A 19,144-nucleotide genomic window follows, 5' to 3' on the forward strand; every position below is an offset into this window, starting at 1 on the left:
ATAAAACCACAAAGGCCCAATGGTCAGATACACCATGTTTGCCACTGGGACACGCCTGACTGAAAACAAAAATATCTGTGAGAATATTTTATGTGATTCCATCGGTTTTTGCATTTCATAGTTCGGTGCTCCTGCTGCTCACATATACTAATAATAAGTTGAGAATACAGTGCGAGTTTGAAGAAATTACACCATCAGCTTTAAGGAACATCTCACCGGCTGTTCACTGTCTTTCCTTTTCATCCCTTATTTAATTTTCTTGCTTCCTCTCATCACCGTAACATCTCTCAAGTGATTTCTTTCTGTCAGCCTCAGAGGAAACAGGACGAGAATAAACAGAAAACCACTCAGACATGCTAAGTTTGTGTACCCCCTCTCCTTCTCCATCCTCTTGTCTCTCTCATTCCCTTTCTTTTCTCTCCACCAATCACTCTTTGCCTCTTCCTACCCTTCTGCTTCTACACGCACTTGGTTTTTTTTCTCCTCACAAACCCACTTTGCCTAAATACAAGAGGCGATTTGGCCACATCAGGCTGCTCGAAAAATTTAATCAGAGTGTTCATCAGTGGGATGGGCTCTTAGACAAGACAGGCTGCTGCCGCAACCAGCTTACAACCTGCTAGAAAATAATGAACAAAGCAGTGTTTTAATCTAAACATCCATTATCAACATACTGTAGGTGTTCAGGGCTATCCAGGTAACATATCATGCTAGGCTGCACTCCATGCACTGGGCAGGTGGATTTTATTGAAAATCTTGACCTCTGAGTGTTGTGACTCGCATCAAAAGAGACAAGACTGTGGCGCAATGAAAAAAGGAGCCCAAACATGGATATCGATTCATATATTGATCGTGGTAGACGGACCTGGGGACTAGTTTAAGACCACACATACTGCCACAAACACCACATACATGCTCCAAAACAGAAATGACCATCTGTCAAACCACCTGCGTTTCTCAGTCACTGAAATTTGCATGAAAAAGGCAGTGAATGTGAGAGTGGAAGTGAGTGAGTGGAGAGATGTTCAGAAAGCAACGAGGACTGTAAACTCTGCAGGCAGAGTTGAAGGTGAGTGCACTTCAGCTGAGCTGTGACTTTTCAGTGGATAAACCGGCTTATAAATTAATTCTCTGTCACTCAGGGGATACCACACTGTCTCTTTTTGTTTGGCTGGCAATTTAATCCATTTTTAAATATGTTTTTTCCAGCACACACTTGATTTTACCTGCAGACACTTAAACTTTTTTAAATGTTATTTTAGATATTGAAAAAAAATGTATATTGTCATCTAGTTCATATTAAACATACGATCAGAATACTGTAATACTCTAAATTGTCAACAAAACAACTTGCCATGTCTTAATCTCCTGGTTATCAGCCTGGGGGGGGGGGCAGCTGAAGCTGAATGACTCTGGTCCGTGACCAATAAACAGTGCTCTGATGCGAGCAAGGCTATTAAGATGTAGTGATGTTTTCCAGGTGAGGACATGCAGGGAAGCTTTGAGAGCCACCAGTGTGGTGAGTCATTAAATGGAAGCATGTATCTCCAACACTTCAGCGAGGTAACCAACTCCGTTCACTGTGCCCTGCTGTCGTGTGGAAACCTGCTCACGCTGTGTGCAGCATGACATCACAACGTAGTCGCTCAAGGTCATGATGGGAAAACGGACAAATATTGAATGACTTCTTTAAAACAATATATAATGAAATTATACCAACAATTAAAAACAGCATGAGGTTGTCTGGCTGCGGTGTAAACAGATGCATCACATGTTCTTCTGTTGTATTTCTGACAAAGCAGCTGCTCGAGGAGTGTTTACTGTGGTGTTAAACCACACTGGCTGCTAACACCAGTAACCATGGGTGTCGCCAACTAAATGAGGGCTGAAATCGTATTATTAGGCGTTTAAACTCAAAACGACAGCATAATAGTGTTAATTCTTGCCCACCTCTCCCCTTCATGGTGCATAAACAAATCTCACTCCACACCAACAATATCACAAAAACCTCATTATGTCTGATCAGTTTAGACAAGCTGCACCACCTCTGGGACTGTCACACCCAGACTGTGCCAATCATGGTAAACATTTAGGTCACAGAAAGGTTCAGAGACTGAAGTTCTGTCACTTCAAACAATCTTGTTCATGAAAAGCTCCTCTGTCATCTCCATTTCTTCTTTTGTTGAAACTGGCATCTTGAAAGCAATTCTTTTCTCAAACAAATCATGTTCGACAGTTGTTTCATGATTAAGGACTTCTTGCTGAGGCCTGGTGATTCATCCCTCTGACTGAAATTTCTTCCCAGGATTTTTTTTTTTTTGCTCCTTTGCCAGAGAAGGATCTCTGGTCATGGTGCAAGTTCAGATTTATTCAAAAGGTTCTTTATCTTTCTGTCTGATCTGGTTTTAGATCGCTGGAATTGTTAAAAAAAACAAAAAAACATCCAATATAACCATGTTTTTGAAGAGAAACTTGGCTACTTATCACATTGGAAATCATCTTCTTACTTGTTAATTTTAACATCTGTGTCTTCTGGCTATTTCCAAGTGTGATTTGGACATAGTCTCATTTGTTAATGAGCGACCAGAGAGCCTGAGATTCTCTCAGCTTGGTAAAACAGGGGAGCAGATGGATTGTTTGTCCAGCACTCAGATCACTGAGACTGGCTCTGTGAACTTGTGCCCACTCTGACAGCTTATCACAGGGGTTTGACAGTAAATGCTTACCCTCCGCAAACAACCCACCTACTAGTTGTAATTCAAGTGAGCAAGGTGAGACTGCGCGTTTGTCAACGTGTGTCGGAGAGAAACAGAGAGCGCTACGCTGTGGTTGTAAGCGCTGTGAAACGTAGGCCTGTGTGCACATGGGAGACTTCATTTTGGTAAGCATTAAACGATTTAAGACTGTACTGATAATCTTCTTTTTATTAGTTTCACCATCAGGGGAGGCAACCCACTAGTGCCTTTCAGAACATGCTGCACATGCCCAATGTGCAGAGAAACAAAAGGCAGAAAATGAACAGGATGATGTAGTTACAAAGGAGAGGGACAGAGAATTAAAATCAGTTAGGAAACAGAGGCCAGCTGTAATATGGTTAATGGATTGCATTTATGTGGCATCTCTTTAGGTGTCTCATGTTCTTTCTGTACATATTTCTGTTCTGTGCACTGTGGGAGGAAGCACGAGCAGCTGGAGAGAGAACTGATGCAAGCACTGGGACAACACCGGCGCCCCGCTGGCCAGCAGGTTTGAACCTGAAACCTTCTTGCTGTGAGGCAACGGTGCCGAGCGCCGCACCACTGTACTGACCTGTTGCAAATTAGTTGTATGAAAAGGTATTTTCTCAGAGACGAGGCAGACTCATCAGGAATGTGGATCAAACCATCGATCTTTTGATTAGTGGATGACCCGCTCTACCTCCTGAGCCACAGTATGAAGGAGAGAGAGCAACAGACAGACACACAGACAGAAATATTTCTGACAACTCCCCATGGCTTCATCTTCCACTGTTCTATCTATAGTCACAATCATGGAATTCGTTCTCCATGAGAATGACGAATACTTAAGTTTTAGTGTTTCTCCAGGCTCCTGTACTCAGAGGGATCCGTGATCACACAGACACATTTCCATCTCTGACTGAGTGTCTGATGTCTCCTTGTCCTAACCCACAAAAAATGTTCCTCATTACAAAGACTTTTTAAAAATGGCTGGTGTTACAGACTGTACGGCAGTACAGGGGTGTGATTATGAGAAAGAGAGAGGGAGGGGGGGGGGGGGGGGGGGGAGAGATAGGTAAGACAGACTAAGTCTGGTAAAGACTGACGGAAAGATTTCTAGACGGTCCACTGGCCAATGGGATTTATTCCCATATGCCAGATGGCCAGAACCCCCCTGATGTGAAGCTTTACATTATTTCACGTTTAGTTTGTAATATTATTGTTATCACAAGCTGTTAATGTAATGAAATGAGTTACAGGTATCCAGCTAGAATAAAGCCAGTCACTGCCACTGTGTAGTCCACTTGCATGGTTACTAGGCATGACATAACAGGGTGGGCTTTGGAGGCAGAACTAAAGCACAGTGCAGATGGATCAAAGTCTGTCCTCTTCTTCAAATTACTGACTGCACCTTTAAAGCACTTGCTGCTGCTTCATGCTAGTTGTGAGAGCATGGTGGTGCACGCTGTGAATGTGATCTACGGACAGCGAGGGGACACTGTTTAAAGAGAAAATGTAAAGTATAACTGTAGATCTATAGAAGTAGGAAAGACAACTCTGGGAACACAAACCCTCACAGTTACTGGAGGAGCCTGCCTGACTTCTCTACAGAGTGTGGGGGATGGGGATGAGCAAGAAACAGGTTTGCAACACATCTCGCTTCCTCCGCAAAAGATTAGAAAAAAAGGACTTAACTGACTTTGAAAACACTTTGACTGACAGAGGGCTGATTAAGGTGGACTATTTTCCTGACCTATTTAATTCCATGGCACGATTTCCCCCTTCATCTGACAAATGAGTAAGAGCTAACTAGACTCATGTGTAGGTAAATGTGTGTGTGTGTCTGTGCACAAGCTATACACGTAGAAGCTTAAGCTGATACAGAAAGACACACACACACAATCTCCTGTTACATTTCACCTGTTTCACTTTTAATTTCCATATACTTCTTAAAGACCTTTCCATGCTCAGAGTGATGATTCGGGTGAAGAGAGGCCAAAAGGAAAGAAGAGAGGGATGGATAGAGGGAGACAGAGTCCCTTGCCGTCCCCTGCCTTCAGCCTCACGCTGGGCTCATACCTCCTGTGGCTCTACTGCTCCACAGAGACATGAGCCGACATCAAAAGTGATGCTGAAAAGCACACACACAAATAATATTCACCTCCTGTGCTCCACTACCCTTCGTAGACATAAGCTGATTACCCTGAAAATTGAAAGCTCATGTGCGGACAGTGATTCAGATGCTCACATGTGTTTGGACCCATGTAGCACTCAAACACACTCACAAACATGAAAATATTTCAGTGACAGAGACGTGTGCTCATGCTGTGTATTACCAAAAACTCCTCATACTCGTACTTCTTTTACATGCATACACACACACACACACACACACACACAGGCATGCAGCCGTACACACACTTCATGCCATCAGGCTGAAGAGGAAAGAGGCTCTGCCTGAACAACCCTCTCTCCACAAATCTTACTCTCCCCTTTTCAGACGGAGTCTCGCTCTTCCCTCATTCTCTGTCCTTCCTGATTGTCAGAGCCACAAACTCTGAGATGGTGATGAATCTGAAGAAAAATATAATGGGGCCCTAATATGATAACACTTATTTTTATTCTTAAGGGTCCACCAAGCAATTTCACAGGTTGGTGGCCTCAAATGGCAGCAGGGTGATGAATGCTGAGTACTTCAATACCCTTGAATTACATAGTGCGATGTCAATAAACCCCTCGGTGTGGGTGAGCTGCTTTGTGATAAAGACACAATGATGGATTCGTGAATGACCAATAATAGAGGCACCTCTCATATATATGAGGGAAACTCAAGGTGCATGCTTCCCTGACCGGAAGAATTTCAACAATTACTCAGGAGATTAATTCAAATGGAGTCTAGCAGTGATGTGATCGCCGGAGTTGGTTCAAACTGCATGTAAACAAAAGCAGCATTAGTGTCTGAGGTAGATTTGAAGTAAAAGTCTTCAAGATCTCATGCAGGCCAGAGTGATAGCACACTCTGTTCAATTCAATTAATGAAACTCGCTTTTCCTGGTTTGTAAATAGTGAAGGAATTGGACATGTACCTGATTAATACTCAACAAGACGAGTCCGAATGTTTTATAGGTCACAAAGGAACAAGATAATTAAAAACCGTTGCCATGCTGTGGTACGCTTCATGTCATCACTTCCTATATAGTCCCAGAGCTACTTTTATAGGACTATGACGTACAGGTGCCTTTGGATACAGCTGTGGTTTTTCTTAACACTCATTAACCACTGTGAGCTATGGCTATAATTAGCACTTAGACGGACCCCTGCTGCTGAGTTACGACTATGGCTTCACTTATCTACCTTCAATATGGCTCTACTTTTTTAAGCAACCCTCGTTGTGCTTGACTATGGCGACTAAAGGCCTCTCAGGGCAATGGCTTTGAGCTTTAGGGTATGTTAATATACTGATAATGATACACTCCAAAATCTAAAGAGCATGATGCCACTGGAGACGTATATCTATGATGGGTTTCAGTGGTCATTAACTTTGTGTTCGTGTCCCTGCATTGCTCAGTCTTGCACTCAGTTCATTTACTTGATTAGAAAGATGACAGTGGAAGTCTGAAGTGACAGATGAGCGTTGGAGGTTTTGCAATCTAGCATTTAGTTAGTAAAACCCAACTGCTGTATGAGACTTTAGAGATGCAGGAAGAAAAGACGCAGTTTTCTTTTTCATGTGTGCTTCTTTTCTTTCTTTCCTCTTCATTATTTTCATGCACCGTGCGATCTCTTCCCTCCTCCACTCAGCTCGCTACACCTATCTGTTTGAGTTATCAGTTGCTCTGCTAATGACTGCCAGTCTGTCTGCTGTGATAATGGGCTAACAATATGAGATAATGAGCTAACAGTGGGCTGTTACACAACTCGGCTGTAACATCTTTGGCTGAGTGCATTGTGCTGTGTGGGCATGTGTGTAAGAGAAAAAGAAAGGAGGTAAGCAGGAGTTAAATTGGGGATTAGGGGCTCAGTCCTGGCACAAAAACTCCCAGACATCATCACAAAAATAATTTACTTATATTTCTATTGTGGAAAAACGCATCACTTAAATCCGAGTCCCTAAAATGAATAGCTACTCAACCTTGCTCCCTATTTTCTTCTTTTTTTCCCTCTATGAAATAACTGACACTCACACCCACTCTGCACATTTTCCGAACATAATGATGTGATTGATGTGTGTGAACAAGCAGAGGAGGGTGAGAAGCGCCAGTCACACAGACATTGTCATTCATGCGGAGCTAAATCAGGAATGATTAGGTGTGTCTTTGCCTCTGACTGTAAGTTAATAGGATATTCTAATTAAACAATCTCAACATAATGGCGTGGATCTTTGCTAGATCAGGGACTCCCACAGCGACTCACATTTTAAACACTGCAGGTACTAAAAGTCCTTGAGTCTTTCAATACCCAAATAAAAGTCATAGTTCAGTTCAAGCATTTAAATATTTTGCTGTACCTTTGAGTGTTTTGATGCCTCTTTGGATATACTGTGTGGTTGCATAGTGGAAACAGAGGGGCTCGATCGTTTCCCACAGTAATGGTATTATAGAGCAGTGACTTGCATGCTAACACCTGCACACATTTGCACTTTGCTACTTCTTACACAACCCCATATTTATTTTTGAGTCAGAAAATGGTGATGCAACTAAAAACCATAAAGTCAACAAGAGCTTTGCTGTTGCCCACAGACAGTCATACGGCTCTTTTTATGAAACAGAAGAACCACACGGTCCCGTATGATGAGAGTAAGACTAAGTCTCTCATGCAACGACACATGTGATATAACCTAATTATGTTCTTAACATGACAGTAACTAACATTATAGCATTCACTGACTATACTACCACTTATGAACTTATTTTTATGTCCTCATTCTATTCTAACATCATGTTTATCATCCTCCGTAGCATGATGTTTGAAAAAACATCTTGATACACAAATTAGCTTATATACATTGCCTCCCTTGCTGTACAATGAAATGATTAAAATTGATATACTGTATTAATGCAATATGTATGTTGCAGAGATATTAATATACTTTTCTTTAATCTGACTGATGTGGTGGATCAGAATACTCACATTTAATATGCCTGTCAGATTGCATCTGACTCATTAGCCGTTTTGCGCATTATCTCCATTCTGTCAGCCCTGCTATTCACCCATATAATCTAATGAAGCAGAGATACCATGAAATATTAGATGATAAAAATAATTTTCTGAACCCAGTAGCGAGGGAGTCACTATGGAAGTGCAAAAACTGAGCTAGAAAAGGACAGAGGGCACACGCTGAAGAAACTATGGTGGTCAACCTGTCCAGAATATCAATGCTTTATTATGACGCTGCAGTGAGCCTCCGTACCTTATGGAAATCTGTCTGGATCTGCAGCCAGCACACAGTCCATAACAGTGCACATGCACAGTTCTACAAATCTGGGTGCTGTGAATACAAAGGTATTCCGCTCGACTAAAGTCAAACCTGACTTATTTCAAAGTGGAGTGAGCTGACAGGGGCACAGTGTTTGACTGGCAGCAGTACAAAGAAGAGAGAAGGTTAAAGTCCATCAAGAGGGAGGCAGTGTGTGCACGTCTGAGTGCATGAGAATATGCTGTATACTGCATGTGTGTGTGTGTGTGTTTTGTCTTCCCTGATTTCTAAAATTATCCGCACATTCATATTCTGCACACACACACAGTAGACTGATTTATGGCTAATGGCAGCTCTTTGTTGAATCAGCTCAGACCAACCATTCGTATCACTGCCTTCCCCTCTGCTATCTAACACTGTGCTATTGTTTCTAAGGTGGTCATGGATGACCGTGTTATTTTATCAAGACAAAACTATAACATATCCTTCTCCCTGTAACACAGCGTTTGCTCTTTGGGAGTCAGACATATGACTTTCCGAACCATTAAGAGAACTCTTCACTTTAAATCTAGATTACTCGCCTGTGGGATTGAAAGGTGGCGCTTCAAACTAAGTTTTATCGTGCTTATTCTGCTCTTCACAGCAGTTGAAATTGATTCCAACAGTGTGTCCGAGTCATGACAAAAAATGGTTCAAAACATCAATAAGCCTCTCAGAGCACTCAGGCCACATCATCCACTTCTCTGAAATTGATATTGATATTCATGTCCAGTATGTTGCAAACAAACCCCTCTTTTCCAAATGCAGTACTTCGGCCTCTGTGAAATGTAAAGGTAATGATGTTGGAGCGATGCTGGAATATTCTGGACATAGGCAGAACAACAGGGAATTGAAATAAGCTGCAAGAGTGCTTTGATGAGTTTCTATGGTTTTTTTTCTATGTTTTCATCCTCTTCTTATACTGTTTTTGCTGCGACTCTGGACCACAGTTGGAATCAAATTAAATTAAAATAGATGGAAACATATGTGTGTATTGGTTTTCATTTGATTAATCATTTAATTGCAGTTAATGTGCTGTAATGGATCTTATCATGAACTTTCTGTAGTGTGTTGCATTACTGAGGGCATTTTGGGCTAGCAGCAATTTTGAATCACTTAAAACAGCATTTCATTTTATAAATTTAATGAGGAACCTCAGTGTGTGTACATCCTCTGAGAGGACTGACGTGTTTGCTGTTTATTAAAGGTCCCTCTAATCAGCTTGCCACTTTTACAAAATGCCCTTCCTTTGAGCCAGAATTGATCCAGAGAGCAAAAGATTTTCAGCTTGAGGAAGAGTCCTCTAATCTAATCTATCAAAGGAGATGGGGGAGAAATGGAGGGATTTCTGACTTACTGCTAACTGCACTGCACTGCTGTGATGTTCTGCAGTGACTCTGAACAGAACAGCATTAGACTCCGTTAAACCGAGTATACAAATTTCACTAAACAAACTCTACTGGATGATATTCCTTTACATAATCAATACTCAATTTAACTACCAACTCTATCTTTAGCCTACCAATAACACAATCCTATTTCTGAGCCCTTGGCCTGGAGTGATACTGCAACAACCACTGAATATTTACACTCTTAATACCTCAGACCTTTTAGTGACACAAAAATTGAACAGCACCCAAATAATACTTATAATTATAATTAGTAGTGATGAATAGCGTTAACTGCTCCACCTATTAGTCCACTGTAAATTAGAGTTTCTAGCATTGCAGTGATATCAGCATAGAGCCTAGTAGAGGCATTGGCTCCTACCTCCAGGACAGATGCCTCTTATTCCATTTGTTCTGTGGACTCAGGCCTCGTTTCCTGCGGCCTAAGGTCACATCGGTCTCAGACACGTCTGGCAGAGAACATCTGGGTGTTTTCATTAGGCCCAGTGTTGCTTGGTCTGAGGAGGAGAGGAGATGGGTGTGTCAGACAGATGCTTATTCAGCTCTGATGCTGGAGTTGACTGGATTACATTATATAGTTCATTCTTCCACATGACACCCCCAAACAAACCCAGCTGCATACCAAAGACTCCGGTCTCCTTCAGCCCTCCGAACTTCTGCATGGCTTTGATGGCCTTGGTGAGGGCCTCCTTGGTCTGAAGCTGACCAGTCACTGGGTCGGGGGGCGGGAGGTAACCAAACTTACTCAGCCAGTCCTGGAGGAGAAACAGCAGACAGAGTTCAAGAGTCATCCCAGGCATTTCAAGGAGTCCAAGTATCCCAGAGCGGCTCAGGAGGTCTGACACCTGTTCATGTTTACTCTCTGAGGATCAGTGAGCTGGGCACAGGGTGTTGCAACACAGATCATCAGAAGCAAGTTAAAGACTATTTCATGTTTTGTTTTTTTATCTTTTTTATCCTGATCTTGGTTTTAATTTGACACCAATGTCATATCATACTTCTGTCAGGCTTCTGATGATAATGATGAGATATTATGTGTGAGTGGTATAAATTCAAAGAATGATATGACTGAGTAGGTTCACAGAAAAAAAAAAACATTGTCCAGCAAAAAGATAGCAGCCATGTAGTATATATAAAGGATAACACTGCAACTCCATCTCATTCGAGACAAGTGAAGTTGCTGCCAATCAAAGCAGCCCAGCTGACTGCATTGGTTGGTTTTGGTGCCGATGGAGGCATCTGAGCTTCAACTTGAGCTTTTCTTCCTCCTTTCTGCCTTGGCTTTTCTCCCCTGAGATATTTCCTTGTCTTGTTTCTCTCTTCCCCTCAGCTGTCTCAGCTCCACTAAAGCCTCCTCATCCCTCCTCATGATCTGACAGCCAATGAGAGACAGCAGATTTTAAATAGGCTTTTAATCAGCACTCATCAGAGGTGAGTGACACAGATCAATAGCACGGCATCCCGTCTGTATTGACAGCACTGGGAAAATCCCATTAACTCAGTGGCTTTTGTTGTTTTTGTTGGGAAGACGTTTGCCTGCTCATCCTTGGCTTTGCCATCCCTGCAGAGGGCTAGGGACAGGTTTACAGGGAAATTGAATTGACCCGTAGCAACATCAGGAAGGATGAGAAACAACAACAATGTGCTGGCAGAGTTTCAACTGTAATATCAAGAGGAAGCGGGAGGGGTCAAAAAAGTGTAAGAGAACACAGGCTAGTTATTTTGCTTCTGTGAATCAGCAAAGAACATTCATGACAAAGTGATGACACTATTTTCCAAAAGTTTGCCAATTAAGTTTTCCATCATTTCTCATTAACAGGTCTTATCAGTATCTATAGTGTCCCCACAAGGGTCACTAAGAGGAAGTCATTTGGGGAATGAATGAGCAGTCAGACAATTGTGCATTGTGTGTTGTAAACTAACTCCCTGGTTAGCCTGATTATTTGGACCTAAAAATCCATACTAATAAGGTTTAAGCAGGCTTGAGTATGTGGTGCTGGAAACAGAGTGTGCACTAAACATGAGGGGTTTTGGAGTGTGCTGTGGCTGGACAATATTCCTCCATAATACAATGCACAAAGGTAATGGAGGAGCTGCTCGTGCATCTATACATACAAGAGAGGGTTTGAGTTCCATCTTCTCTGTAAGCAAGTGATGGATTACATCGGTGCTGCCTACACAACTGCAAGTCCCTGTTTTCACACACTCCTCATAAACTCACTACATCAAACTTTTTTGTGGAGCCAGCACCTAATTTAAACCCTTATACTGTAGCTCATGGGGTGGGGGTGGTGGGGGGTGGATCTGTAAAACCTGCCAACGAGCTCAGTAACATGCTGAACGCTGCTAAATTATATACAGGGATGTCACTATGTTTAGGTGAGACTGAGTTTACTTTTAAAGATGGTGACTGCACACACGTTGTTTGAGTTCAAATAGAGGAAGGAAAAGATAAAAGATTTCTAGATTATGAGGGCAATTAATTTAATCACACAGCGAACTTCACACTCATGTGATATAAAGGGACAACTCAAAGAGATCTGAAACTTTGAATGTAAGAACATAGCAGGAAGAAATAGACGTTTAAATAATGTGAACTAATGGTGATTTCTTCAGGTCTTCACACATGAAACACAAGAATGAGAAATAAAAGAAATAAATGAATGCAAAGCAAGGTTATTGTAGATAATTGAAACTAAACTAGAAACTACAGCTAGGTGGGGAAAAGACATTTTAGTTAAATAGAACTGAGAAAAAGATTAGATAGATGTATATTAAATAAAATGCCTTTAGTTTTAGTCTTTGGTCTTTAGTGTCTTTGCCAACACATCAAGCATAAAGAGGCATTGGTGCAGATGTTCATTAAGACTGGGATGTCCACATGACTGTGAAGGCAGTTGACTCTCAAAGTGTCGTGTTTATATCGTAACTTCGACCTATAAAAATAACTAAAATAATGCTGAAACTAATAACTAAACTTAAAATGAGCAAACCCACTGTAGAACTAACGGAAACTACTGAACTGATTTAAAAACAAAAATGAAAGAAGAAAAAAAAAAAAAAGACAACCTGATGAAAAATGCAACACTATAATAACTGTGGAGCTGAGTGGGAGAAAAACACAGAATCTGACCTGTACAGCAAATTCATCCTCTCCAAATAGCTGATAAACAGATGGACACATACACATATCTATAAATACACAGTGCGAATGCACAGAAACACCTGTTTATTACCACACTGCATCCTAAATGAGGAGTCTTTTTTAAAGCCTTTGATACTACAGTGGTAAGCTGCCTAGTCCTGCATGAAATAAGAGCATGGGCTCTTATTTTATGCAGGTTGTTGTAAAGCAGAACTAAAGAAACATTTTGAATGGCGTGGTGTAAAGTTTACCTGCTGCTTCAAGCGACAAAACAGCTGAGCAAGAACGTGAAAGAAAGGTAGCGAGTAAAAGAAAATTTCCTTGTCAAAAACATAATCCAGACTAAGGTCATATGAAGAAAAACTACCAGAGAGGAAACATCATCTTCTGATGTCTTCACGTCTTTATTATCTTGAATCACACTTACTTTACGTCTGACTGAGCGAACATATTAAAGTGAAAACTTGAATTATCTCTTTCAATTTGCACTTCAAATCTGCATCCATTTAGTATGTGATCTAATAATGCAGCGACTTGATTCACCATCAGCAACAAAACGCCTGGAAGGAGAACTCAGATCAGAGCTAGGGTTTTGTATAGGATGGTCGAGCTCAGATAGAGAGATATTTGTCATCCATTTCTAAAGAAAGTAATATAAAAGTACCAGAATCCGACTCTTTCATTAAACAAACTTATGGAATGAAGACATGGCAGATTGCAATCAAGATCAGTGAATGCCACCATAAAGTTCAGGTTTAATGAACACAGCTGACAATCCTTTGCTCTGTTTAGAAGCCCTACTTCAGTTAACAAATTTAACTGATACCTTACAGGGTGGCTGTGACAAAACTAACAACGCTTAATGGAGACAACCACGTTAACTTTCTCCCCTCCTCTCAGCGCATTAGGTTTCTCCCTGCAGTGAAGTCAGAGCACTGGTTCAGCTGCAGTCCAGCAGCCCTGAATCTGGTATTCAATGACTTCAGCAGAGCAAATTCTTGCTGATGTGGGGGCTTGACCTCAAGTCCCAACTCAGGCCCAGGGGGTCTTTAGCACTTAGCCTACTTGCAGCTCAAATGACCTGCAAACTCCTGGTGTATAAGCATTCAGTTATAATTGGTGTGGCCAAGCCTTTCCAAATGAAAACAAAAGAATAAAGTCATGTGGAAGTTAAACACAACCGCTTTGTCACATGCGATTCTATCTGAACTCCAACACGCCAATACTACATGTGTAAGAATCCACATACAGTGTACAGTGTATACTGATTGAAAGGGTTTAACTGGCAAACAAACATAACTGTAATACTGAATTGAACATGAGAGTCGGACCTGAGTGGTGATAACTACATTCATCATTTTAGTAGTAAAATCCAAGATAAAGGTTTGGTCTTAGAGCTATACAGCTTTTTTTCTATGTCTAAAACTCACAAAAACTGTGTCAAATTGAAAAATCTGATTTTTTAAAGATGGTTATGTGCCAGACTAATTAAAAACTGATAACTTTCTGGAGCCTCTGTTGGTCGTCACGCAACTGATCTAGAAATATCAAACGTTTCCTTTAACTGATTTTGCCTGCTAAAGTTTCACAACTTTTTTGGTAGCAAGTAACTCTGTTGACATCTCATCCATGCAACTTCCATGACTTCCATGACTTTCTCACCTAAGTACAAACACATCTTGTCAATCAGCTTCTAACTCTGATCAATGGAGTCTTATGTGAACAACTTTGTCAACCCCACTATCCAGATGATGCAGATTAACTGAGTTTTTTAGTGTTTAACTATTAATAAGTAATATTTTATTTCAAACTTCAATTGCTGCTTATTTCGTCTTGAATAATTAATGTTACAGAATACATATTTAAGATTTGAAACCAAGTCTCATGCATAGTCCTATCAGTTTTTTTTTTTTCCAGACTACTCTGTCATCGACTCTTACAGTCCATCATTAGTGGTGCAGAGCCCCCGCAGTGCTCCACAACACAACATAGCCGCGTTTTCATTCCCGTTTTAGCTCCATCACTTAAATACGGGCAGATGTGCAGCATTTAATCAATCTGATAACACTTTTCTATCACCGTCGATAAGCCGACATTTATCACTCGCTGTATACTTCATGGGAGACGAGGCTGTGCTGATGCACTTCACTGTGGTACAATTAGACAGCTTCCTGAACCAAACCCGGCTGTTGACGTACCACCAACTGCAACAACTGTCGATTTTTCTCAGCATGTAACCCCAACAGATTCAGCTCTCTCTTTCAATGCATCCTATTAAAGAAGTGTGCTCTTTCTCCTGTTCTGGACCCCTCAAGTCCCTTAGTTTGTGGTATGATTGATACATACCGCAAGACAAAAGAAATCTGTCAGCTGTCAGCGATGCTCCGGTTTATACTGAGACAGCTACCCCTTCTTTGATATCTCTGGTTGTATACAGCAATGTTGCAAACCGGTGGACAGCAACCTATTTCACCAAATTTGCAACATGAGACAATTTTCTCTCTTCAGTTCGTTAATTTGACATGTTTCACTGAAACAAGCACAAAACTTGTGACTCAATTTGCAAGCAACAATTATTAGTGAAATGCGAATGTTGCCTTTAGTGTTTGCTTTCATGTTTACTTGCGATCTGTGTTCTTCACTGGCTTGGTTGGTGATTTGTTGCATTTCTTGGTGCGTTACCGTCATTTGTGGATAAGTGAGTGTTACCAAAATATACCAAATTATTAATGGGCTGCATGTAACGGTAAATACTAAACATCTACTCATATTGCACCCACCTCTCTCTCTCTCTCTCTCTCTCTCTCTCTCTATCTTCTAATGATTTGTGACATTAAATCGTCTTTATTTCATTAGAGTACAAACTATTTTTATACCCACATTAAAACAATAATTCGCCTAGGACGTAACGCTGAAGACACGTTCTGCCTGTCACTTTCTCACAGATCCACATATAATTAGACGTGGAGTGGGTATTATAGGATTTGACTTACTCTCGGTCAGCGCTACAATATCAGGATGTGAAGCACAATTTATCTCTGTAATCCTGAACCTTGGTCACGGTAATCTTTTAATACAGTAAGGGCTGGAGAAGACAGGAAGCTGCACAGGAACAAAAAATATTCAGGATGAGACAGACAGAGAATATGGCCGACAAATAGTCCTAACTTTGAGTAGTGATACTAAGCAGGCCCACATCTTTGTTAACCTCATTAAAGGTTATGGTATTTATAAAAAAAATTGCCCATAATTTCCATGATTAAATAATCTGTTTCTCAATAGCAATGTGCAGCTGCGAACAAATCAAACAGAGGGAACTTCCCAATGCCTTTCTGCAACAAAGCCGATTGTCCACATCAAGAAATAAAAATAGATTTGAGGTGGAAAACTGAGCTTCGTGTGTGAGACATTGATTAATGTGGGCGCAGATTTGAAACGTTGCTGAATTGCTGATGCATCAGAGAACAGCGTAGCATTTGAAACAGGAGGGTGGAGACAGACAGGCAGTGTGTGGGTGAGTAAGTCTGAGGAAGAATAGGACAGTGTTTATGTGATTTCATACATTTTGCTTCTTTGAGTTTCATTAATGGAAAAAATGCATTTTAAATCTGTCTCTATTCAGGTTTTACATCCCCAGGTTTTAAGAAAGCAACACTTCCTACGCCATACACTAAGACCTATTCACATTATATAAATGGTAAACGGCTACATCATTCGAGATTTGTGTTGTGTTCCAATATATTAGAAAAGAAAACGTCAAATAGAACAGTAAAAGACATGTGATTATGTGATATGATGATGAAAATGACACAACTAGATCGTCTGTGTCCTGCAGGTAATGTCTGGATACACTTTAGCTATGGAGGAGCTCGCCGGACTCAAAACCACGAACGATTTAATAGCTGCATGCAGCTCTTGCAGAACATCGTTAAAGCAATATCACACAAGTTCGAGTGAAGTGGAACACCAACTAGTAAACATACCTTAGAAAAAGTCTCATGCCCGATGTTGATCCATCCTCTGACACGACCATTGCCAGTCGCAGTTGATTTGGCAAATCTTTTTTAGTGCGCCATGCACCACTGACACCGACTTGACCAATTTAACTTTCCGTTCCACTTCACACAAGCTTTTGTGAAGACTTTGAAAACGGCAACATGCAGATAACAGAAGTGAAGGAGAATTCTGACTGAAATAGTCAATAGTCAAGTCAGTGGCCAATGGCAGGCTTTATACGCACAGCCTACATACCGAATCAGACGAGGTCCCGAGGGACCCGTGTGATCCCAATCCCAAAGCAGTCCTCGAGATCGAACCGCCAACCCTGTGATCAGTGGACGACAGCTGCGGCCCAACATTAAGCCGGTTAAATTCAAAAATGCATTTCTGGTTTGACCCTCCGGCCACATTAAAGTGGATTTTTTAAAACCCTTTCCCAGAATGAATAAATCTAAAAATGTGGGCTTGGTGTACAATTGTCTGTCAATTGTCAACTACTGTGAGTTTGTCTGTATTATTAGGTGACCACAGAGCAGGAAAGGGCTGAACACAAGCTTAAAGTCCAACTGAAATCACATTTAGTCATCCCTTTTAGCAGCCAAAACATGTTTCAAAAAGGTATTAATAAGAGGAGGAATGAAAGGTCTGTTGGGAAATATCAAAAATGGCCCTTTTCGTCTCAGCTGGCTGGAGCGGCGTGTCAGTGTCTGCGTTTGATTGACAGCAGCCAGCAGGCTGAGCTCTGGCAGGAGAAGGAGAGACAAAGTAAACAAACCATGGATGTATACAGAGAACTGGATACACAGTTAGAAGTGGGGCCTCGTTCATTCCAATGAATGACGCTCGATGGCACATGAAGCCAAAAAAGTCTGAATGTAAAACTACAAGTGTGCAAGTAGTTTTGCATCGGATGATCAAACTTTTTTGGCTTCATGTGCCATCGAGGAAACACTGCATCTTGTGTTTTTTTTTTTTTTTTTTAATCACACTTCAAGCTGCAGCATCATAATTACCTATACTGGCACCTGTGTCACACCCCTTTCTGGCCCTTTAAAGTAAGTCTGTTGGCTGGTACAGACACACACACACGTAATGAGTTATGTTACTATGGCAGCATCTCCGCAACATCTCTGAAAAGCAGAATCAGTTTTGCCCCCATGCACGTGGCCTCCTGTGTCCCACAATACCTCACTGTTCAGCCCCGACGAACAGCTGCAAAGTCCCTTCAACTTCAGACTCACTGACAGGAAATGAGTCACTGGGAGACATTTAACCTTTCGCCCTTAATGACTCTCAAAGGGTCACGAAGCAGCGCAGCCCATTATAGTGTTTACATTGTTCCTTACTACCGTGAGGATGAGGACAGATCTGTAGCCGACATCCTGGACTTTTAAAAGGACGTGAAGCTGAACTAGAATAGAAGAAAAAGTTGAAAAGGGTAATTATATTTAAAAAGTGAACGTCGCCATGAAAGTTTTGAGATACCATCATGTGGGTCCATTAATTAATGCCAATTAAGGGCGAGGCAGTCGCTTGCCTCCTGGGTGTTCTTTGCTAACAACAAAGCATACAGACATTTGTTTTTGCTCATGTAAGAACGAGAGAGAGCTGTTCAAAGCAGAAGATTTAACATTATGTGCTCACAACGCAAGCACTGGAGCAAAAAGTTTAACTACAGAAGTGTCTGATGGCAGGCGCCTCGCTGCCATGAATGAAATTAATTCCTCAGTGCAAAAGTCAAAATGATGTCTTAACTGCAGAAATGGACCTGGGACCAAACTGGCAATCAAGGAGCTACCAATGACCAATAAAAAGCTAAGAAGGATGCGAAAAGGGGGGTCATTTCATAATCAGGGTTGTCTTACATTTGGGCAAATATGGTACTAATTCATAGCTTCTGTAGGTTACTGGCAGTCTCACTCATTATGGTACTTAAAAGGTGTTTAGTATTTTCTCTTTATTTGAACTCTACGTCCTGATGAGATCGGCTGCACTACAGATCAGGAGAAGGTGGTTAATATCACGATATGAGCGATATGATATATTCTTACGATTAAGAAACTGCATTGACTGCACAGAAAGCAAAGCCTCGACTAAATGACATAAGCCGATAAACACATATGACACGGATGTAAATGTATCACACTGAGCAACATCCAGAACACCCATGGGTGTCAGCGCAAAGATGTGATCATTATTCAAGCAGTTGAAGCAGCTTACCATTTTATATCAGCAGCGTATTCAGAGAGATATAGTTTACTTAAAGTATTACACTGGGATGATGGAGGATCCGCGGAATGAAAGCTCGCTTAAGTGTGTTTGACTGAGAAGCTCCTGAAACCATTCCAATGGCATAACCTCAGCGTAAACACAATTTACAGAAGAAATGAGGGATTTAGGCTCATTTGTGCAAACAGAT

The 19,144-nt window shown here is 41.3% G+C and overlaps 1 protein-coding gene across 1 annotated transcript in view; it reads right to left on the reverse strand.

Annotated features, from left to right (window-relative positions):
* LOC139218992 (matrix metalloproteinase-17-like) overlaps positions 1 to 19,144 on the reverse strand; it is a 54,641-nt gene that overhangs the window by 24,280 nt on the left and 11,217 nt on the right. Inside the window, exons 2-3 of the mRNA XM_070850755.1 lie at positions 10,204 to 10,336; positions 9,943 to 10,078 (exon numbers count right to left, since the gene is read on the reverse strand). Coding sequence (XP_070706856.1) covers positions 9,943 to 10,078; positions 10,204 to 10,336 — 269 coding nt within the window. The remainder of the gene's footprint in view (positions 1 to 9,942; positions 10,079 to 10,203; positions 10,337 to 19,144) is intronic.

The sequence above is a fragment of the Pempheris klunzingeri genome, chromosome 19 (assembly GCF_042242105.1).
Source record: "Pempheris klunzingeri isolate RE-2024b chromosome 19, fPemKlu1.hap1, whole genome shotgun sequence".
NCBI classification, from domain to species: domain Eukaryota; kingdom Metazoa; phylum Chordata; class Actinopteri; order Acropomatiformes; family Pempheridae; genus Pempheris; species Pempheris klunzingeri.